At 38.1% G+C, this 25,020-nt stretch overlaps 1 protein-coding gene across 2 annotated transcripts; it reads left to right on the top strand.

Moving 5' to 3' along the window:
• Positions 1-1,573: 1,573 nt before the first annotated feature.
• LOC116258736 (peptidyl-prolyl cis-trans isomerase CYP23) lies at positions 1,574-22,237 on the top strand. Of its 2 annotated transcripts, XM_031636084.2 has the most exons (8): positions 1,576-1,804; positions 4,338-4,451; positions 4,549-4,697; positions 8,404-8,476; positions 8,553-8,642; positions 8,747-8,786; positions 21,691-21,779; positions 21,895-22,237. In XM_031636084.2, exons 1-8 carry the CDS (start codon positions 1,703-1,705, stop codon positions 21,913-21,915), a joined length of 678 nt encoding a protein of 225 aa, XP_031491944.1. In that variant the 5' UTR covers positions 1,576-1,702; the 3' UTR covers positions 21,916-22,237. The 2 variants fall into 2 exon arrangements, with proteins under 2 accessions (XP_031491945.1, XP_031491944.1); XM_031636085.2 differs by lacking the exons at positions 21,691-21,779; positions 21,895-22,237 and adding an exon at positions 21,502-21,554 and having other exon boundaries at positions 1,574-1,804.
• Positions 22,238-25,020: the final 2,783 nt, after the last annotated feature.

Consider the following 25,020-nt stretch of genomic DNA (forward strand, 5'->3'; position numbering starts at 1 on the left):
AAGTGCTAGTAGATGATAACTTTATTTTCTTAAAAGAGAGATGGACTAGTATTGATCTGAAGCTGAATCATTTCAAAGGTAAAGAAAAAAAAAAACCTTTGGCCTTGCATAAGAACTAGGATGTCATTTGGATCCAAATATGGTTGTTGAATCGTATTGTATAATATTTTAATGAGGATCATGTGTTTGAAATTCATATTAATTGTATTGTGGATATTGCTAGTTTGGATCCATGCTAATATAATCTAAATCTTTATATTCATTTAGCATTTGGTAATTGGATCTATTTTATTGCTTGAGATCCACCTTACATACGACATTGATTCATATTTGAATATATATATTTGGATATATGGTTAAACATCTATATCTTGCTTAAATTAAATCCAAAGAAATTATGTTTTTTTTTTTACTTGTGGATCCAACTATGCTAGTATGCTACTAAGCAAGTTCTTGTTTGAGAATGACTTTGTTTTTCAATAGTTGTTATGAGGTGTAAAATAACACTTATGAATATAGTAGATCCATATTGAGATCTTGGAGATCTATAATGCACGTCAAAATGCAGATCTAGAAATTAAAGAATATGTCGGCAAATATATATGTATTAGATACCCAAATAAAATAGGGTCTATGATGTTTTTTATGCATGATATAAAATTATTCCAATAGTAGAAATAAAATGACTCATTTGATGATCAAGTTTCATTGGTTTGATATGTTAATTAGCAACCAGACAATGAGCTGACTGAGAATCAGTTTGGCAATGAACCAACTGAAGCTTATTAGTGCATCATCTTGTGGATCGATTTATGGATCAGTTAGGAAAATAACTAACTGAGTCCAATTCTTCTATTCTTCAGCTATGTCACCTGAATGCGGGGTGCGGGTGCCGGTGCCGGTGCGGGTGCCGGTGCGGCACATCTCAAAAAAATTAGGTGCGGCGGTGCGGTGAAGATATTTTATTAATATTAATATTATTATTATTATTATTATTAATTTTTCGTAGAAATTGAATAACACAATTAAAATTATACATTTTTATGATAGTGGGAAAAAATCAAAAAAGAAATGTTTGAAAAAAAGGCAAACAGATCGTTTTATGAAAGTCACCATTCTTTAGTCCTGTATCGTTTTTTTTAAAGAGAAAAGAGAACATATAATATATCTATAGATGTATTAAATTAGATGCAACGGCCGATGGGATTTGATTTTGTGGATTTTTAATCTGGTTTCATCCCGAAATCATATCCAGATCCAAACCATACACGTAATAAATTTGGATTTGGATTCGACTCGGAACTTGATCCAACTCCCCTGGATGCGGTTTGGGTGCGCCTCATCATCGGGTGCGGTTTGGGTGCGCACCTGGAGCGCACCCGCACCTGCACCCGCAAAGCACCCGGTGCGGGTGCGAGCTCCTGGGAAACGCACCCAGGTGACATTGTTCTTAAGATAGATTATTGTGAGTTAAATACTTGATATAAGGTTATATTGATAAAGCTAATACAAGAGGAAAATTCTTGTAAAGTTTAAAATAGTTGTCGAGATAATTGTATTTTTTCACACATGGGTGAAGAATGACAAGCCCATAAGAAAGGAAACGTCTGATTGATCACTCCAGATATTCTAGTTGCGGAAGACCCTCCGTAGATCGGTACGATCTCGTTGAAGCGATTTCCCCGAAGCCTCCACAAGGACGATGAAGAGCTTGGCTCTCCTTTTTCTCCTTTTTTTCTTTTTCAGAGTTCTTGCCTTTTCGCAAGACCCTCCTCAGCTCGGGTCAGCGCGAGTGGTTTTCCAGGTGCGAGCCTGCAATTTTCTTATACCATCAACAGTTTTCTTTCGGTTCTCTTCTCCATTTTGTGCAGTTTTGACGATAACCCTCAAACAATAGGTTGTGGGGCAGACCCTTGCTTCTGTAATGTCGTTGTAAACCCTACACACAGCAACGTTCGATACCCTTTCACACATAACCTTCCACAAGTTTCTGTTTCTTGTACTGGTATTTGGTTCTGCCGAAATTTTGAAGTCGGTGGTTGTTAATATGAAGAATGGGGTTGATTTTCTTGCGAAATTTGTTTTTCTCTTTTTCATTTGATAGTTTGTTAAGGAAGCATGCTGGTTTGTCTTGTTTTCTTAATTTTACTGAGGTGCACTATAGATATGGTTACATCAGCATTTTCACCTTGGCATTGGTGGCCTTATCATGGTCATCATATTCTAAATGTGAATTTGAGTGTCATCGTGGGCTTTACTGCTCTATCCTAGAGAATTACAGGGTTGGAATTAGGAAAACAAAGAATTGAGGACTGTGGGTTAGTTGACGAAGCCCTAAACTTCAATTTGGAACTTTTATTGTTCCGTCGCTATCAACATTTCCTTTTCCCATCATTATGTACTAACATGAACTTGAAAGGCTTTTAGAGGAAGCTTCCTATTGTTCAAAGTTCCTAATATAATTTCAAATGTTCTACTAATTAGGTTAATGTGGATTAACTAATCATCCTAAGGTTAATATGATTTCCAAGTCCAAAGAATTCCAAAGGGGTTCACATGACTTGACATTCTATGTTCACTAACATTCGCCTTTTAGCTCACATTTCTTTTCAATTCCTTAGGAAGTTACGAACTGCCTAAAATTATTTTTACCACAATAACATAATGTATGAATAGTGCACTGTCATCGTTTGGCTTAAATTTATTAGTGTCTGCTACTGAAAGTGTACCCCTGTAGGACTATATTTTCTTGCGTGAGTAGCTTGTTCTTGTTCAAACCATGTTTGATGATCTTGATGCCATGCCAACGTTATTCTCTTTAAAAAATAATTTCCCTCCTTTGTGACTCACATTACATTCCACTTTGCACATTGTGTTGGATCTCTCTTGCTTTGCTAGTTCTGGTGTAAATTACTCAATATTACATTGTTTCTGAGAGCAGTCATAGGACTCATACCTCATAGGACTCATACCATCTTGTCTTAACTCTTAAGCATAAGCTGAGGACAACTTTTTTGAACATTCCTAACTTTGTACTTTGACTCATGATGGATGGACAAATTAGTTTCTGTAAAAGGAAAAACAATCAAATGTGAAGTGGGCCTGTGAAGATATAATAAGGATTTCTAAACTTTGTTAGTACTAGTGGATAAGGTGTGCCATCATAGTTTTACCAGCTGGAGGCTGCCAATCTACGACCACCAAGGGCTTTTTCTTGGTTTACCCCAACGTCCACACACACTCTTAACCCAATTTCTTATTTCACAAGAGGGTTGTCTAAAATTTGTCCTGATTCCTCGTCTTATCATAACAACTCAGAAACCCCTAGGCCTAGACCTATATTCCTTTGGGCACTATAGAGCTCTGTGTCATGAGATTCTGCTAGAATTGATGTAGAGTAATTTGATGATTCTCTCAGATAGCCCCAGTCCATTATGACCCAATTGTAGATGCAAGCCAATTTGTAGGCTATTTATGGTCCTTGTGAATCAGCAATCGCCACCTCCATTTTGAAGGGAAAAGTTGATCTTCCGTCAATGACTAGAACACATTCTAGAGAAGGAAGGTTGTGTAATTCATTTTTATGCTCTTGGATCAGGTTTTGGGAGCATGTGACAGGAACCATGACATGGCTGACCTTGTATTTAACATTGCATGTAAAAAATAGATAGTGGGCTGGCATGGGGTTGTGTATGTCACGAAGATACTGTGACCACGACTAAGTGAATGTATGCAAGTTTGGCCTATTTCTGTAAATAAATTCTTGAACAAGAGAGACTTCTACCTGATTTGGTGGAGCCTTGATGTTCAACCAGCAAGAGAAAAGGTTAGCCATTTGATGATCTTCTTAATGGGTGTTATGATTTTCTGATACAGTTTGTAGAATCTACAGTCATCTGAAATACTGGGATGTATGGGCATAACCGTGTGATGAAAATGTATCCTGGAAAACCGTAGGATGAAAATGTATCCTGGAAAACCGTAGGTGTTAGAAATGCATATACAGAAAGATAAAAGGGTGGAATGTAATAACATGAAAAGGGGATGTGAGAAGTAGCAGTAAGTGTAAAATGATGGAAGCATATGATGTATTCACGATGCTGCCTAACTTTTTCAACTTGTGGATCATTAAGATTTGTTGTCTGACATAGTCATCAAATCGATGCAATAAATTGTCCTTGCACTTTTGTTTGGTGGCGAGTAGAAAATAACTAGCATTAACTTGGTATACCTTATCAACAATTCCATGTTCGCTACTTTTTCTTTTATAAATTTTATAGTTTGGTTCTTTCGGATATCTTGGTACCTTATGCATATGTATATATTTTGTGATGCAGACAAAATATGGGGATATTGAATTTGGATTTTATCCTCAAGTTGCCCCCAAAACTGTCAAGCACATATTTGAACTTGTCCGCTTAGGATGCTTTAATACAAATCACTTTTTCCGGGTAAGATCCTTACAGTAGTTTCATTAGCAGTCATGCTATTATGTTTGATCTTTCTATCCTATGTGGCACTTAAATGGAAGCACAAAGCTGATTACAGATCGACAAGAATTTTGTCGCTCAAGTGGCTGATGTTATGGGTGGCAGAACAGCTCCTTTAAATGAAGAACAGAGGGAAGAGGCTGTGAAAAATGTTGTCGGAGAATTTAGCAACATCAAGCACGTAAGAGGTGTACTTTCTATGGGAAGGTAAGTTGGCATCTGTAAAGCCAGTTAAATTTTCTTCACTTACGATAAGGCATGAAATATCTTAAAAACTTCTGACATTAGGTACAATAAGATTTAGAGCACCATTGCTCTCACAGAGTTGCACAAAGGCACTAAAAAGCAAGGAATTCTGTTTGAGGACAAAAAATGCTTACAAAAGTGTTACTGAAATAGGGATCATTCCTCAATATATACAAGAGGGGTTGCCTGAGCAAGCCATTGGTAGCTCCAAAAGGCTCTAAATGGAGACACTGGTGCTGGCCAAAGACTAGTTCAACTATGGTGAAAGGTCATCCCTGACCCAGGACTAAAAAAATTAAAAAGTACGAAATGAAAACAAATGAAAAGAAAATTATCGAAAAATGTGTGTGTGTCTGTGTATTTGTGTAAACATTAAGTACATGTGTATAGAGATAAATGCAATTGTGTTATATAATACGTAAGATTACATATATGTTCTTACTTCCTTCAAACTCATGTTGCTATGGTTGGATGTTTGCTGAGAAGGAATTATAATTTGGGTCAACAAAGTGTCTTGGTCTTGGTAAAGAAGTTTGCCAGTGCTATCTATAACTATAAGGGTAGGATAACATAAATGAAAAGCATTCTTCAAATACTTTCTCAAATACTTAACATCGTAACTGTCTGTTTCAAAATATTTCTTGCATTCATAAATTATATGGTGCCAGCTATATACATGACACTCTTCTTACCATAAGACAATGTCACCCGTTTTCCTCAGCTAAACTGTGTTTAGTTTGATTGCAATGGTTATATTCAGCTCCTGTAGATGAAAAGTGAGACTTTCAAGAGAATCATGTAAAACACACAAACCTGGAATGGGGCAACAGGAATTATGATCACCCTTCCAATCAAAATCAGTATAAGAAGCTAAACGGATAGAATATTGTCCCGATGTCTGGTGAATTGAATCCATTTAGATATGAGGGATATCTCTGCTGAAATCATTCTATGCTCCCCATTCATGATTTCCCATTGAACACCACCTCTGTTTGGGTCTCTCCAAATGGCCCCATTGATAACTCCTTTGCTTCTTCTGGACACTAGAACTTGAATGATATCTTCAGCTTCCTCTAGCTTCTGATAGGGTTTGCAAACAATCCCTGTGGAAATCCATATCTTCACTAAGGCGAGGTGCTCCTCCGTTCACTTCATACTGTTAAACACATTAATACAGTTTCTCCACACCCCATGTTTGGCTCCCAAGCACATGGATTCCATTCCATCGTAGTCATGGAAGACCTGGTTTCTCCTACTCCACAGTTGCCAAACCACCACTTGAAAGCAGACCTTCCAGCACCTTCGAAGCCATGGGGGATCTATCTTAGTGCTGTACCAGACTTGAAGCTCCTGCGAGCTGCCTTGTCATGGGATCCTACTTCTGCCGAACAATAATTTTCAACACATACCTGTTACTAAAGACAGCATGTAATCGGTAACAACAACGCCAGTTACAACTACAGTCAATGCTGTTACTGTGATTGAAAGCTAAACACGATTGACTGGCTCTACTCTAAAACTAAGTAAAACAGTAAAATAACTATGAAATCTAAATGCCAATGCTTTCATTTTTGTGACTACATTCATTACATTGAAATTGATCTGTAGAACAATCTTTAGAAGAGGTGAGAAAGAAAACTTCTCTTCATTAAATGACCTAGTCCATGATGCTAAGCATTTATATCCTTTGATTAGACAACGTTACAGAAAGAACTTTTGTACGCATGAAGGTTGTATATAGAAGAAGTCTCATTGCCAAGAGCCTTCCGCAACCAATTTCTCAGATCAGCAATTTTGCACCCAGCTTTATTCAATGAAAATAAAATATCACATCCATGATCCATAACTTGAAAGACAACAGACAAATTTAAGTTCAATTGAGGAAGATATCTAATTTTTGGTACAAAAATATTCTGTTGTTTTTGGAATCACTTTCAAAATTTCCTCTGCTCTCAATTTTTAAAATTCTATCAACAGTTAAGACATAAGATTCACAAGAATTGCGGATTAACATTCAAACAAACTATATTTATTTGGAGCAATGTGAAAAGAGTTTCTGGGATCAAACAATCAAGAATATGTAGCTAGAATTGATGCAGTTGAGATGATTATTCCCAAAATTGATCCCGTGATATGAGGTTGAAGAGCTTCCACAAGTTTACTTGAAGACATTAAATGGGATAGAGCATCCTTTATCTTGGCTAGTTGATAATGCCAATGTAGCTTTCTTATGCCCAATATCCTTCTGGAACTTAGGACACTGAAGGCAGATGTAATCGGGTTTGATGAAAAAAATGGTACAATACCTTGGGTTCACCTCTATTTTTATTTGGTTTAAGAATAATTTCCCAATTTAGCTGCTATAAGAGCTTTATCTTCTTCAATTCATATTTAGTCATGTTTCTTCACCACTCAGCTTGTTAAGTGTCTCATCAGTGGCTAGAGGAAAAGAGAGACATAGAAGAGAAGCCATTGCCTCTTCAAATTTGGGTCTCAAACCTTGAAGAACGTGAAAAACCTTCTTCAACTTGAGTTCTTCTTATTTCATACAATGACAATTTCTTTCCATTTTTGGCTCAGCTTCAGATAATTCATTGGAAAACAATGATAATTCAATAAAATAATCACTAATACTTTTACCTACTTGTGTAATATTTGTAGCCTTCTTCTTTAGATAATATTATGGGCTATATCTTTTCTGGATGAATGCACTCAAGACATTATCTTTATAGCGAAGAAGATTAGAGGCAATTTTATGTTCTATGCTGTTAAGCATCCAAACTATGATTTTAGTATCTTTCATATCCAATTCATCTAGCTTTTTGTAATACTTTTCCATTACCCTTATCTTTGCTATGATTCAAGATTTCTTTTGTCTCTTTTTTTTTTCTTTTCTCATTGTTGATTTCATCAAGTTTAGGAGTTGCTTGGGGAACAGTACCCCATGTATATCCTCACAGGCCTTGTTCTTTCAAGTAGGGTCTCCAAATGTCATGCACAAGCCATATAGGTACTTCCATTGAGCTTGAAGATGGGAACAAAGTTGAAGTTAGAGTTGTTTTAAGATGATTCAGCTACGATGATAAACGTGCACTCTTGAATGATAAGGGAAGGGCTTCAAAACTTCTTCCAGTTAAACAGCTTTCCAAATTCCAGAATTCTTCAGGGACTATGCATGTTCCAGCATCTTTAACAAATAAAAATCAAATCAACCAGGCTTTGGTACCATGTGAATCAGCCACTAATAAGAGGTACCAATCCCTTGAAAGTAATGAACTTCAAAGCCCAGAGATAACAACAGGAATGACTAAAACACCGTACTGTACAAAAGGGAAAACCCTACAATATATAGAGGTGAAGAGCCAAGCTAGCTGTTGGGTTATCCCCATAGCTCGAAAACTAGCCGTTGGGAGCTAGCCAATAGCTAGCTTGGTCAAGTCAAGGGCATGAATGAACTAGAATAATGAAAAACGAAAAATGCAAAAGAAAAAGAAACAAATACAAAGTTCACGATAACTATTTATTCATTTGAACTATACCTCTGAAGGAGCAGAAATCTTTCATTTCCGGGTTTAAAAACTTTGCTCTTCATTCACTAAGTCCTATCCTTTCGCAAATTTTTATAGCTTTTTTTAGTATTTCATTCATGGCCTTTTTTGTTTTCAAGGTATGAGGATCCTGATAGCGCATCATCTTCATTTTCAATTCTTCTTGGTGATGCTCCTCACCTTGATAGACAGGTAAACCTGAATTTGCAGAAGTGATTTCAACTTCTTTCTCTTGGTTGTCCATATCTTTAACTTGCTTATATATCAGTATGCAATATTTGGCAAAGTAACAAAAGGAGATGACACACTAAGAAAGCTTGAGGAGCTTCCTACTCGTAGGGAGGGGATTTTCGTGATGGTAAGATTTTCATGCCAAGATATATCTCTAATATTTCTTTTTACACAAAGGCATTCAGAAATACTTACTAGAGATCTTAACATCAATCCTGCTTCCACTTTCAGCCACTGGAGCGCATCGACATCTTATCAACCTACTATTATGGTAAGAGAAAACTGTAAAAATGTACTATTTTCTTGATTTATACTAGCAACTTCCTGGTGCTCTATGTGAGAGAGAGAGAGAGAGAGAGAGAGAGGGAGAGAGAGAGAGAGAGATTCGTGGAATTTAAATAACTGTTGTTTGAAAAAAGGAAGGGAAAGAGTGAATATAGAGATCGCTGCATCTTACCTACTTGGAGAGGGAAGATGGAACCTGTTCATGAAATCAATTTACTGTGAAAGAAAAGATATTACAGAACAAAAATCACAAGTGATTCCAAAAAACATGTCTGTATAGATCTGTATATTGTGCCAGTTTTTATAATGGCAATTTATATATGTGCATATGCATTTGTTTCTTGTTCTTCCTTTCATATAGATATCTTCCTTTTATGTCCTTTTGTATGTAATCCCTATCATCTCACTCTTAACGGACATTATCATAATAGAGCTTCTAGCTATTGAGAGTGACCAATGGCTAGTCGAACTGGCCAAACTAGCTGTTGTTGCTCCCAATGGCTGGCCTTCATTTTTTTTGTGCCTTGTTAGTTAGTTATCTAAAAATATGGTTTACTATTTTTGTGTTTTTTTGGGAGGATAAGAATAGTCCTTTGCTCTTTTCATGGCTTCCATGGTGATCTTTGTGAGCACGTCAATCTTACTTTTCAGTCAAGTTACAAACAACTTTTTGTCTACATATGCTTATAATTAGAATATCTTACATCTTCCACACATTGCACACAAGCACATTGTACTTCTATGAGGTGCACATTCTTATTGGAAGATTTAACATAGATTTATATATTTATTATTGTAATCAAGGTCACAATGTATAATTTATATTTTTCTAGATCATGATGTAAGACCCTTGACATAGACATAATGAGTAAATTCTGTTGTTTAGACTTTAGAGAGGTAGAGAAGAAGGAGAACGTGAGGAGGAAAGAGAGTAAGGAGCTGTTCACTTGTTACGGCTGCTCCCTTTCCTTTAAATAATAATGATTAGGGTTATGATTAACCCTTTACATAAAGAGTCCAACAAAACTTTAAAATTCAGAAAACTACCTAATACTAAACTTCCAAAATACAAAAAACCTCAAATGCAAAACAGTAAGTTTTCTCAACACTCTCCCTCAAGCTGGAGCATAGATGTCTATCATGCTTAGCTTGTTACAACATTTCATGAAATCAGATATAGGAAGAGCTTTGGTAAATATATCTGCAGTTTGATCTTCTGAAGCAATATATTCAGTAGAAATAATTCCTGCTTGGACCAAGTCTCTAATGTAATGACAATCAACTTCGATATGCTTGGTCCGTTCGTGGAAAACCGGATTATTTGCTATATAAGTAGCCGCTTTATTATCACATTGCATTTTTATAGGCAATTCGGTCTGTATTCCAAGTCCTTCTAGCATGGCTCTCACCCAAGTGATTTCAGTGGCAGTTTGGGCCATGGCTCGGTATTCTGACTCTGCACTCGACCGAGTAACAACAACTTGCTTTTTACTTCTCCAAGAAACTAAGTTACCACCAACAAAGATACAAAATCCCGTAGTGGACTTTCTGTCATCAATAGAACCTGCATAATCTGCATCAGAATAAGCTTCTATCTGAAGTGAAGAACTTCTTCTAAATAATAGACCCTTTCCAGGAGAACCTTTTAGAAATTTCAATAATAGCATAGCTGCATCCCAATGAGCTTTTCTTGGCTTATCCATAAACTGGCTTAGTTTTCCCACAGCAAAGGATATAGCTTTCCAATCAGAGACCGATATGATTTGCTATCAACAGGTTCAGATTTATCATCATATAAGTGAATACGAAAATTCATAAGAATAGATGCCGGTTTAGTTCCAGTCATACCTGTGTCTCCTGTAGCAAATCAAGAACATATTTTCTTTGGGAAAGGACTAGACCTTCTTTACTTTTTGCTACTTCTATCCCCAAGAAGTAACGTAGAGGGCCAAGATCTTTAGTAACAAAGTGTTGTTGGAGATACTTCTTTGTGTCTTGTATTTCTTGTTCACTGTCACTAGTTAAAATAATATCATCCACATATATCACCATAACAACCATACCTCTTGAGGTCCTTTTTATGAACAATGAATGATCTAAAGGAGATCTATGAAACTTAAACTTGGACACAACATCACACAACTTCTGAAACCATGTTCTTGGACTCTGTTTCAAACCATATATAGCCTTCTTTAACAAACATACCTTGGTACACTCCCCCTGCTTCTCAAAACCAGGTGGTTGTTGCATATAAACTACTTTAGATAGATCCCCATACAAAAAGACATTTTTAACATCAAGCTGGTACATATTCCATCCATAATGAACTGCAATAGATATAATAAGGCGTATAGTACCTAGACGTGCCACAGGAGAGAAAGTTTCAAAGAAGTCAATACCATATGTCTGTGTGTACCCTTTTGCTACCAATCGTGCCTTGTATCGCTCAACGGTACCATCTGAGTTATACTTGATAGTAAATACCCATTTCGAGCCGACAATATCTGCCTCAAAAGAAGGTTCAACAAGATCCCAAGTGTGGCGACATATTAAACAACCCATCTCCTCCTTCATTGCTTGGTACCACTTAGAATCCAACATAGCTTGTTCATGTGAAATAGGAATGGAAGTAGTTGACAAAGCATCAATAAATTTGCACATATGATCTCCCAAATGAGCTGTACTAACAAATTTAGAAAGAGGATGAATTGTGCATTGTCTGATCCCTTTACACAGTGCAATTGGTAGTTCATCAGGATGAGATGCATCAAGGGAACACTCAGACATGTCATGTAATTCAGAATTACTTACCTCCCGAGAGCAAGATGGTGCAGGCTCATTAGATGATGGATTCCTTCTTGAATATGAGAGGAGGATCTTTAAACCGTGGAATGGAGAGATTGGGACAAGTGGGAGATGATAAAAAGGAAGGGACTCAAGTGGAATAGAAGGAGGCATCTTAGACGATGGATATGAGGGGTTTGCATGAAAGAATGGAAAGACTCATGGAAGGTTACATCGGCACTGACAAACTCTGGAATAGTTATAGGATCAAGGCATCGATACCCTTTTTGATTTCTAGAATATCCCACAAATACACATTTACTTGTGCAGCTAGTTTATCTCGATTAGGTCCAAGTTTATGTACAAAGCATGTGCATCCAAATATACGTGGAGGCAAAGAGAACAAGGCCCTGTTTGGGTAAAGAATTTGAATTGAGATCTTGTTGTCTATGGAAGAGGATGACATTCTATTTATTAGGTAACATGCGGTTAGGATTGCATCTCCCCAAAATTTTGAAGGCATATGAGAATGAATCATGATCGTGCGGGCAACATCCAACAAATGGCGATGTTTTCTTTCAACTACACCATTTTGTTGAGATGTGTGAGGGCATGTAAAATGTGGCATAATACCATGGGATTTATAGAATTCAAGTAGAGAAGTAGATTTGAACTCGAGAGCATTGTCAGTGCGAACAACCTTGACACAAGAACTAAATTGAGTTTTTATTTCCAATATGAAAGATTTCAAGATACAAGGAGCTTTAGTTCTGTCTTTCATCCAAAAAACCCAAGTGACACGAGAGAAATCATCAACAATGGATAGATAATACCGAAACGACAACCGACTTGGGACCCGACTAGGGCCCCAAACATCAACATGAACTAAATCAAATAGATTTTGGTTAGACTGACTTTGACTCGATGGAAATGAAGTACGACTATGCTTGCCTAGTTGACAAGCTTCACACTCGATAGAAGTTGTGGAAGAAATCTGAGGACATAGCAGCCGTAGTTTAGGGAAGGATGGATGACCCAATCTGAGATGCCATTGGAACACACTTGAAGACGAATCGACTAAGAATGACGCCTCTTTAACAGATGCATCCAAGAAGTAGATTCTATCTTTCTCATGGCCTCCACCAATCTTCCTCCCAGTCGATAGGTCCTGAAATACACAAGTACCTGGGTCAAAAATAACTCGACAATTCATCTCTTTAGTTAGTTTGCTTACATATAACAAATTCTTTGGGAATTCAGGAGTATATAGCACATCATGAACATGCAAAGATGGAGAGAGATTTCCATCCGCCAATCGAACATACTGTAAGGGCTTAAATTTCTGCAGGTTTGAAATACTAGTATCTCCACAGAAGTGTTTGGAAGGTCTAGAATCAATTATCCAACAATCATTAGAAGAAGTTTTACCTGCAGAATATGCTGAATTTGTGATAGCTGTGGATGCCGATGTGGTAGAAGGCGTAGTATTTGATCGATGCTCCGTAATTAAATCAAGTTCAGCCGGACTTAGATTAAGAGATGTGGCATCTACAGAAGCAGTTGTGGGTTTCGCCTTAGGAACTATACTGATAGACTGCGTGTTTGGAGCAGAAGTGGATGAGGGTGTCACAATAGAGGATGTGGATGAGTTAGGCTTACCCACTTTGTTCCAGCACCTATCCTCTAAGTGACCAAGACAACCACAATATATGCATTGAAGTCTTCCACGTCCTCCTGGACCTCGACCTCTTCCTTTACCACGGGAAGAGTATAGTCCACTTCGTCCTCCTCCAAATGAGGCAAGAGCAGATGGTTGTGAGTTGTTTGAGGGTGGAGGAAGAGTAACAACCAATCTGTTTAGCCTGTTAAAGGCCTCAGCAAGATCAGGAAAATCTGAACCTGTAAGCATTTGAGTCTTGGCTGCAGAATAATCCGATGATAGTCCAGCAAGAAATTTAACAACAATCATTTGCTCCATGTGAGATTTGAGACAATGCTTACAAGGTGGTTTTAAGGAATTCATCTTTTCATAAGTGAACTTCAGCTTTGTGAAGTATTCAGTTAAATCCAAGTCACCTTGTTGCATTTGTAACAATTCTTGCTGAACCTGTAAAATTTTGCTGATGTTCTTGTCTTGAGAGTACGTCTGCCGAAGAGAATTCCACATATCTTTAGCTGTATTATAATAACAAAGCCCTGCAGTAATGTGGGGTTGAGTGCTATTCATAAGCCAAACATTGATTATACTATTTTCTTCCTCCCACCGTGCATATTTACCAATCTTTTCAACTGGTTCATCTTCCTCCAATATATATTTCTTCTCATGTCCAACGACTGACAACATGAAGGTTCTAGCCCATACATCGTAGTTGGCTCCATCAAGTTTGATAGTAGATCCAAAAGAAAAGGGATTTGAGAAGACTTTGTACTCAACACCGGCCTCTATTTGCTGATTTCCAGATTCGGTTCTATCATGTTGTAAAGATTTATTAGCAGCCATGATAAAACCTTGAAAATAGAAGAATATGAAAGTCCACGACAGACTGAATATTGACTAATAAGATATCAAATTAATCTCCAACAAGGAAGAATATCCCTGCAGTCGTTGTTTAGCAGCCCCTACGACAAACCCACTGCTATAGTAATACTTCTGCTTTATCGCAAAGAAAGTCTTTTTTCTAGCAAGCAGCCACCAGAGATTGACAAGAAAAGATGATGGACGTCAAATACTAGGAAACCAACTAACTGAAAACTGATATACAGTTTTGCAATGTTGCAATAGGCTTGAGTAATCAGTACCAACTATCATGCAGGTATAAGAAAATCTGGTCCAGCAGCAGGGTACTTAAAAAAAATTTTTACCAGATCTGGCCGACAGCATCAACAACAAAAAGGCATACCAGACCAATATATCTTCGCTGATCTGGCAGACTTGTAAACTTCAACCTCAACGGAAACGTAAACCATACTGCTGTGATGTATTTAGACGTCCATCCATCTTGAAGACCAGTTAACTATACTGCAGCCACATCAACTTCAACAAGGCATCGATCTAGGGTTTTGAAATTTTTGAGAAAACCCTAGATCGAGCCCAACAAACACGACCCAACTGTTGTGCTCAAAACAGTAAGTAGAGTAGAGTAATGGGAAGACGATGGGTATGAGAAAGGAATGGAGATGGAGATGAAGGAAGGCAGATCAGTCCCAAGAAGGAACCTGGCTCTGATACCATGTTGTTTAGAGAGGTAGAGAAGAAGGAGAACGTGAGGAGGAAAGAGAGTAAGGAGCTGTTCACTTGTTACGGCTGCTCCCTTTCCTTTAAATAATAATGATTAGGGTTATGATTAACCCTTTACATAAAGAGTCCAACAAAACTTTAATATTCAGAAAACTACCTAATACTAAACTTCCAAAATACAGAAAACCTCAAAAGCAAAACAGTAAGTTTTCTCAACAAATTCAATAAAAGAATTATATTGATCAACAAACTTAGAGACAAAAGTGATATTTTCTTCTGTTTGGACAAACTTAGACAAAAATGAAATATTTTTTGGTTTCAGAACATAAAGTACTTGTAAAAGTTGGAGAGAACAATTAGACATAGAATAGAGGACATTTCTAACACGTGTGAATAGGATGATGAGATCCATCCCCAGTTACTATACTACCTTTAACAAAACAAGGAACTACTAGAGACATGTGACATGGGTGGTTGCCCCTAAATCGATGTACCAGACTTCTTAGTTGCATGAGAATATGTCTTCTTCAGGAAAGACCACATATCTCTAGCTTTGGTGTAGTATGCAATCGTTGGAGCGATACGAGACTCTACATTGTTCATGATCCATGACATCACAATGTTATTATCTTCATCACAAGTAGCATATTTTCCTTTTTTCTCAAGAGGTTCATCTTCTTCAAGAATATATTTCTTCCTATGACCAGCCACCGACATCATAAATACCCTCGACCAAATTTCATAATTTGAACCATCAAGTTTGATTGTGGTTCTATAGGAGGAGTTACCAGTCATCTTATATTCATTAGACCCTTCTAACCTACTGCTGTCAGCCATAGTAAAATTATAGAATACGTGGATCATAGCCAAAAAAGACGTGCAGCAATATGAACACAACCATAGAATAGCTGACTAGTTTCAGGCATAGATAACTACTGTCAGATGTAGATATTAGGCAGTAATATTAGATATAGATATTAGGCAGCAAGCATGCATAGGTTGGACAGCTCCACTCAATGTCAACTATGCTGGAAAACGAGGCAAACTGAAACTAATATTGACTTCAATGATGCTGCCCAAAAAAAAATCTGAAACTAGTCTACACCACTTGACTTCAACGATGTTCCCCCTCCATATGATTTCAACGCTGCCAATAAAACAGACCTCTAAATGCGAAAATCCATGAGGCAGCACCCAACCAAGTAGATCAGCACACCCGTGTCAATGGTCTGATCTTCTTCGATGGCAGCAACATACATAACGACATCAGATTTGTTTTTTTTTTGTTTTTCTGCAACTTAACATCTTCAATAGCCACACCAGTGTGCTAATCATGTCTCTACATGTTAAACGTGATTAGCCTCTTTCCACCAACCAGTCTGATTGCTTCTTTTGTAATAAATAGAGATTTCAGACGTGAAACCCTAGCTTGACAGGAGAGATGAGAAATGAGGAAAGGAGGGAAAGAGAATGGAACCCTAGATCGCACAGCCCTAGACCGTTGCTCTGATACCATGTTCAATATGGGAGGAAGAGAGGGACAAGAGAGAGAGAGAGAGAGAGAGAGAGAGAGAGAGAGAGAGGAAACTTTCATATTGCTATTCACGTAACCCTAATCTCATATTAAAAGAGATTAGGGTGTGTTAATAACTTTACAAATTTAGTCCACTAGAAATAAGATAACAATAAAGTGGACCCTTCCAACTTTCTAAAATTTCAGAAAACCTCTAATCAACTTCTAGAAGTATTTAACAATCCTCTCGGCCATGGCGTCCGAGCTCTGATACCTTGATAGCCACCCAGCAGCTATCAGTCTCCTTCGCAGAGTTCTGCCTTAAACACACCAATTAGCACGAAATCCAGCTTTTTTTCATGAAATGTAATTTTTCATTAGGGTTTAGTTCCCTTAAGTGTGTGTATATAACATAACGTAATGGGTTGGGTTTATTACATGCCTAACTGGACCCAAGCCATTGCTTAACAAGAACACTTAAACTGAAAACACAAAGAGAGAGAGTAGTAGCAGAAATAAACAAAACTCAGTTGTTAGGTCTGCGCCTAATAGTGGGAAGAGATGGGCAGAGAAGAGGTCACCGGAAAGTCATGTCAGCTGCCGGCGGAGAAGGGTGGAGATCGCCGTCTCTGATACCATGTTACAGCGGGCAGTCTTAGAGAGAGAAAAACTTCTTTTTTACTAACCCTAATCTCAATAATAAATAGATTAGGGCAGAGGTAGAGACTTACAAATACCATCAACCAAAAATAGAAAAATGTTTAAAGAGAACTCCTAACTATTAAATATTGCAAAGGACCACTTAGAAACTTAAAGTTTTCCAATTCAACAGCAAGTACACCCTCATATTACAAACCACAGTTCACACCTCTCACTTGATTGCCGTAAGCGACTACAAACCCACTAAATTGGGTCGCTAGGCATGAATCTGCCCCAATTACACTACGAAGAGCCAAACCAAATAATTAGACACCTGATCTAGATGGTTAATGCCCTGTTGAAGCATCACCACTACAATTATGTTTCTCCATTAACCATCTGATGATGACCCAACTTCAATTCACTAACAAGAGCATAAAACCAATCAAATCAATATGAAACAAGCACTTTGCACCCTGGTGCATGTTCGAACCCTAACAACTTGTACGTTCTGTCTTCTCTCAAACCATACATTTGACGTGCAAGTCTACATGAGTTCTCTCTTCACAAGGTACGTCGTATTCTTCTCTCAAACCATAGATTTAACATGCAAGTCTACCTAAGTTTTCTCCCTCCACAAGCTGCCGTATTCATATACAAGATAACATGCATGGAAAGTCTGCTAAAACAATCATAAACCTCCCCGATATTGTAAAAATCTCAACCATGCTTCCTAAACACTTTAAATATAAATCCATCATGCTAAAAAGATAATTATCAATATTTTTAGGGCAATCATGCATAACAATTAGGCTCATTTGACTGTGTTCACCCCTCTAACAGCCCTCTGGCAGCCTCTCCGGATGCATAGCCAGCCACCAATGCCGATGACGACCTGCTGCCATTGTCTCCAACTCATCCTATTTGTCAGAAAAAGGGGGAAAACTTATTCCCTCTGCCAATTTCAAAACAGCACTAAAGAGAGTGAGGACGACGAGTACAAGAGAGAATGAGTGTGGGAGCCTGGGGGAGAGTGCGTGAGAGAGGGACAATAAGGGAGAGTGCAGCGAGAAAGAGACGGTTCAATAGAGAGGAGGACGTGAGAGACCAGAAGAGACAAAGGGAGGGAGTGTGGGTGTGCGAGTGAGAGACCAAGGCAGACTGAGAGAGAGTGAACATTCAGTTGAGAGGGATCAGACGAAAGGGAGAGAGCAGAGGGAGGGTTCAGCTGCGGTAGAATGTGTGAGACAAAGAGGGCAGACGAGAGAACGACGAGAGAGATTGGGAGGGGGAGTTTGGACAAGAAAGAGGGAGCAAACGAGAGAGAGCAAAGAACGAGGGAGAGTGCCAAATAGAGTCGAGAGAAAATGAGAGAGACAGAGGGTGATGGAGAAACCAGACGAAGGGGGAGAGACAAAACCAGAGAGAGTGCGGAAGAGAGAGCGTGAGACCAAGGGGGAGCCAATGAGATAGGGCTCGATCGTGGGAGAAGAATGAGAGAGAGAGGGACCAGACGAGAGGAGGAGTGAACCAGCGAGGAAACACAGAGGGGAGTGGCAGGACAGAGAATGAGAGTGAGCGAGACGGTGAGTGCAAGAGAGCTCGGGAGAATGAGTGAGAGCAAGTGTTGGGGGAGAGATCGAGATTGAGAGGGAGAGGGAGAAAAAAAGGAGGAGCGCTAACCTGCTGCTCTGCACCTGCTCCTTCTTCCTCAAGCTCCGCTGTCTTCTTCTCCTTCCACTTTTTCATCTTCCGCTGCTTTCTCTCAGCCTCTATGTCTGCTTGTTCTTCTGCCTTCTACTGCTCCACTAGAGATACTGGGTAGCCCTTGAAAAATCGGACTCCTTTCTCACCGGCTAAATGCTTCAGGTCAGATCTGGACTCTGATCCAGATCCGCCCACTACACCACGCCAAAACATCGGATGTTACAGTGTCTCACTGAGGTGGAAGCAGGTGTAGATGCAGACCACTGGCAAGAAGCTGCTCATATTCAGCGTGACTAATATTGAGAGTGAAAGAATATGTAGACATGATATAACCAGCCTCTATATTGGGGGATGCAGCCTGAGCAACTGTCTTAGTAGGAGTCATAGAAGTAGTAGATGAGGTAGGGCGACCATGCTTGTCCCAACACCTATCTTCAAGGTGACCTTGTTTGGCACAATAAGTGCACTGTAGCCTCTCGCGACCACCAGTGCTTCTACCATGACCTTCTACCATGAGTAGACATAGGTTAACCACGTCCTCATCTCCCATCACGGCTAATGCTGAATCTGGAAGGTCACTAGCAGCCTGAGAAAGTGTAACAGTTAGACGACTAAGCTGATTATATGCATTAACGAGTAGACATGATATAACCAGCCTCTAAATTGGGAGATGCAGCCTGAGCAACTGTCTTAGTAGGAGTCATAGAAGTAGTAGGTAGGGTGACCATGCTTGTCCCAACACCTATCTTCAAGGTGACCTTGTTTGGCAAAATAAGTGCACTGTAGCCTCTTGCGACCACCAGTGCCTCTACCATGACCTTCTACCATGAGTAGACATAGGTTAACCACGTCCTCGTCTCCCATCACGACTAATGCTGAATCTGGAAGGTCACTAGCAGCCTGAGAAAGAGTAACAGTTAGACAACTAAGCTGATTATATGCATTAACGAGATTAGGGATTTCAACGCCTGTAAGCATTTGAACTTTAGCAACAACATACTCAGGTGATAGCCTAGATACGAATTTGCCTACCATGGTCTGCTTTTGGTGTGTGTTATAGCATGCTCTTTATTGAGAAGGATTGAATTTAATCTTTCGTAAGCAGGCTTGACAAAATAAAAGTACTGTGCAAGGTCTTGATCTCCCTGCTGGAGCTGAAAAATCTCCTGCTCTACCTGCAAAATTTTATTCACATTCTTACCCTGTAGGTGTGTGTCTCATAGGAACTTCCACACCCCACGTGTTTGACGGTAGTATAATATACTAAGCACTCAAAATATGAGGCTGGATGCTGTTCATGATCCAGGCTATAACTATGATATTGTGCTCTTTCCACGTGGTATACTTTCTTACTTTCTCCTTGGGCTCATCTTCATCAATGACACGACCTTTTTGATATCTCACAACTGACATCTTGATTGTCTGGATTGTGGCCTAACACTGAAGGTCAACTAGCATTGTGCCAAGAAAACCAACAAGACAACACGTTATAAACTAGATCTGAATAAATTTTCTAACTAAACTTGCCCTCAATCACTTACTCCACATCATCAACACAAGCTGCTATAAAGTCATATTTGCAGAGATTCAAATCTGATTATGGATGGATGCATGCTAACATCAATTCAGCCACAGAGGCAACCACAAAATAATAGCTGATGAATTTAAAACAGATCAAGGAAAGAAGAAGACCATGGTCAGACACTCCCACTTTTCTTCCAACCTCAACAACAACTAAGACAAAAAGAAGACGATAACAGGCTGATAAGCATCAAGCATAAGAAGGGCAGCACATGCTTGTTGTCAGTGTTGACTGCCGGATGTCAACTCTGAGTCAGATCTACACCCTCTTGACGTCCATCCAACTATGGTCTACCATCCATGCAGGTTGAAGCCAAGCCCACAACTCAGCTCTATCCACATCATGACAACACCGATCTAGGGTTTTCAGACAATCCTAGATCGTGTTAAAAAAGCATGCCCAAAAACTGTCGTCCAAGATGAAGAAGATAGAAGGAAAAGAGGAAGATGAAGAACGAGAGAAGGGAGATAGATCAAGGTGTCAGAAGCTTCCAAGACTTGTCACTCTGATACCATACTGGATTAAAGCTAAGTCACATGGGTGCGCCAACTATGGTGGCCCACCCGCATTGGTGCGGGTGTGGGTGCAGCCCAACATGGCGTCAAATGAGTTTTGGTTGTTCTGGAAAATGTTTTGGCCAAGTTTTCTTTGATATAATATATGTATACATATAGTCATATATTTATATGCTCTTGCCGCACCTGCACCCAATTTTTTTTGGAACTTGCCACATCCCCCACTCACGCCAACACCTGCACCCCGCACCCATGTGACATAGGATTAAAGTTTAGACAAGAAAAACACAAGAAAGAGAGAGAATAGAATAACCTGCATTTACCCTAGTCCCACATTAAAAGGGATTAGGGGGCAGCAATGAGAATTACAAAATCAGTCAACACCAGAAAGCATAAATATTAAGGACCTCCCTGACTAATAAATATAAACCAGCATAACTGTTTATAGGAAGAGGCTCACAACTTTTAGTTCTTTTACTCAACAAGGACTTCTACTAATGTTAACTCTCTACAGCTGGCAACTGAATTTGGTGACTCATAGAGGCAGCACCACTCACTGCTGGTGCAATGACCTCCTTGTAGAGTCCATGTTATATGCTTGGCAGTTAACATCCATGTGACGGCCTATGTGCTGCCACAACCAGCGAATATATTTTTGTTAGATTAATGGTTATTTGTTCTCTGAGAGTTTATTTGTTCTCTGAGCCTGCTGCGCATTTATAGGTGGATGTCCATACTCGGCCACTCCATTTTCTACATGATTCTCATTTCTGATTGTGCTGTGTATGGATGACTCTTCCTCCTTTCTACTATTTTTATTGGCAGTTATCTACAGTCGAAAAACTGTACTTTCTGAATGCTAACACTATGATTTCATCCATCAATCAAATCATGTCAATACTGATGTGATAGAAACCAAGGAGTCGAGCCTAGATTGTGAAGAGGAGAAGTCCATACTGAAGAGAAGGCTCTCCGAGTCTATTATGGAAATAGAACGACAGGTCTGTTTTGAAAAGATCTTAACTTTTTTTGGTTTTCTCTTAAACACCAGAAGGAAAACACAAGTCCCGAGCAGAATGCACCAAATGTAATTATTACTGTGTTTTTTTTCTGCAGAGAATGAAATGCCTTCCATGAGTCGGCAATCTTGCTGCAAGTCTATCCCATGATTCTGGAGTCATTCATGCAAATTGGTGACGGCAAGCCTAACAACTCAAGCTGCACAACATTTGTAATTCTCAAAATTGGAACTGCTTCTTCCTAATATACAACGTGGAGAAGATTAATGTAATAATTCAAATTGTCGTCTCAAAGATTATCTTATTTGGTCTGTTGTATGTATCATAGAAAATTAAGGATGGTTGGTTGTTTCTGAGTTATAGAGATAAAAAGGATTTAGCTTTTGAGGAAAATATAATTGATGGTATTATTTGATATAATACCGATCCTTATTTGCTCATTAATCTCCCAAGCAGGAGCCTACGACCATCCAGTTAACAGCTGATTGCTCTACCGCTTGGCTACCGAGGAACATCCGGAGGTTGTCATAAGTTTCAGGTCCCTGAGGGCAGCTCACGGAATGTGTTGCTCCTGCCCAATCTTATAACTGAATAATGCATATGTGTACATAGCATTATTTTGTGAATACACTTGCAGGGGTATGCTAAACCGCTGTGTCGAATAAGAAAATTTTGATTTATAGTCTATTGAAACCATTAGTATACTATTCCCAACTTTTATAGGGATTAAAATGCTGGATTAGACACATTCCACCAGATTATGCAATAGATAACTTAGTACTGGTCTATTGACTTCCTCCAAACTTGAAGGTTTTAAGCTGGTCCAATTAGCACATGAAAAGCTTATAAAAATGTTACCTAATGCCATAAATTTCAATGTTAGCAACATGACAAGAATCACATAATAATAAAACTTTTGAAATGTATATATGCATTTGAATGTTGGTTCTTATATTGCTGTTGCTAGCAAAATAAGAAAAGCCGTTGTGTTTGGCTCATGTATTACTGTTTTGAACCCATGAAATAGGCCTTATGAACCTAATGCAAACAACAAAAAGGTTTGCCCTTTTCGTTTTTCCTTTGAAAAAATTTAAAATCAGTTTGTTGCATTTTTTCACGTTTTTATCATTTTTTTATGTTATTTTTACTTTAAAGTTTAATACTTGAGTAAATTATTTACCTCCTTTTCTATTAACCTAAAACACCATTTTTATATTTTTTTTTATTTTGTTATTTTTTCATTTATTTACTTTTTTTCCTAATTTTTATGTTTCCTGATATTTTCAGCTTTGCCAAAAAATATTCAAGAAAAACTTCCACATTTAAAACTTGTAAATGATATTTGTGACTATGGTATTTTTACTCATACTCATCTAATTTGATAACTCAAAAAATTATGTTTTGCAATTCCATAAATCCCAGTCTTTGACTGAAGGAAACTGTAAGCTCTGGTTGAATAATATGAAATCTCAAGACAAAAGAGAAATGCATGAAGAGAACATGAAATGCGACATACTAAGAAATCAACGTAATTGAAGGGAGTAATATGAAGTTTACACTTAGTTGAAAAATCAGGAAGCTGAAGAGAGATCCCCATTTTCAGCTAAGTTACCTAATTAACATTAACAAATATGAACCCTAGATAAGGAACATAAAGGGAGTTTCCAAGCCTCTATCATTAAAGATACTGAAGGATAGAAAGGAAAGGAAAAGAAATAGAAAGATTAATAGTAAAGAAAGAAATAAAGAAAAAAAAAAAAATTTATATAGCTCTCTCTCTCTCCCCATTAAGCTGCCTAGTTTAGAAACAAGTCCTTCATTCTTATACTATCCAACTGCATCCTAGAACATTTGCCTTTTCAATTCATGCTTGTGGGATGCAAACACCTCAAAATTTCTAACCTTCTACTGTTGCACTTCTCCATGAAGAATAAAGTAAATAGTTGACAGGGTTTTTTTTTTTTTTGGTGGGGGGAGGGTGGGTGGTGTGTGTTGGGTGGTTGGAGCGGAGGCAGTGTATTTTGAAAAGTTTTTAAAATAGACTTCAGAAGTGTTCTCCTGGTAAGGCTAGAAACTGAGACGTTGGTGTCAGTCCACCCCGCACGTCATCCCTTTTTCCCTGGTAGCCTCCCCTCTCCGATTTCTTCTCTCATTCTTCCCAGGGAGTAATTAAGCGTTTCTTATTTTTTCTCTCTCTTGGAATGAAGAACTGAGGAACAGACAGATGGATCCACTTAAGGACTCATTTCACTGTTAATTTTACATAAATCAAGTTCGGGTTCTGGAGATTATTGCCCGAGTCAGCCGTAGAATCACTCGAACCAGCCTCGAATAAGCTGAATGTCCAAATCGGTCGTATCAGCCACCGAATCGGCCACTGAATTGTTCAAACTGCCCTAATTTGGCTGAACCATGCTTTTAGGAACGATGGGAAGTCGTCGTCGTTCCTAATAGCAACTGCAGTTCTTCCTAAAAGTAATTGTCCGGCCATTCCTAAAGCGTTCCTAAGGGTGTGTTTGATAAAGCTGGACATTGTGGAATTCAAATTCCTAGTTTTAACAAAATGAGGATTGCATTATCAAACAAACAATTTTGATTATGTTATTATATGCTCAATTTTGAATCAAAATTCCATAATTAAGATTCCATCCTAAGGGTTGGAGTTATGATTTCAGAATTTTTGAATTTTTTCTTCTCTTTATGGTTTTAATTCATCAATTATAGAATTTTAATTCATGTTTTGTTCAACATGTTACTTTTAATTCTAGAATAAAAATTCCATATTATCAAACACAAAGCAAAACTAGAAACAAAATTCAATGATGTCAAACACCCCCCTTGAAAGTGATATTCTTAATTACATTTAGCAACAGTCATAATAGTTACTAATGAAGACCTTATTAGGAACAGTCTTCAAAAACTGTTCCAAAAAGTTCTATATTGTAGAGTGGAATTATATAGTACCAAACACGAGATTGATCTTTCAACGAATATATATATATATATATATATATATATATATATATAGAGAGAGAGAGAGAGAGAGAGAGAGGAGAGAGGCATTTAAAAATTATGATAATTTTTAATTGATAATCTATTGTTTACATGAATAAGTAAAAATGTTACAATTAATCAAGATATAGAAAAAAAAATCATGGTTTGATCATGCAGCTCCATACCATCTTCCTCTCTCATGCTGCCTGTCCACAAATCAAAAATAAAT

This window comes from Nymphaea colorata, chromosome 8 (genome assembly GCF_008831285.2).
Source record: "Nymphaea colorata isolate Beijing-Zhang1983 chromosome 8, ASM883128v2, whole genome shotgun sequence".
Classification (NCBI taxonomy): Eukaryota; Viridiplantae; Streptophyta; class Magnoliopsida; order Nymphaeales; family Nymphaeaceae; genus Nymphaea; species Nymphaea colorata.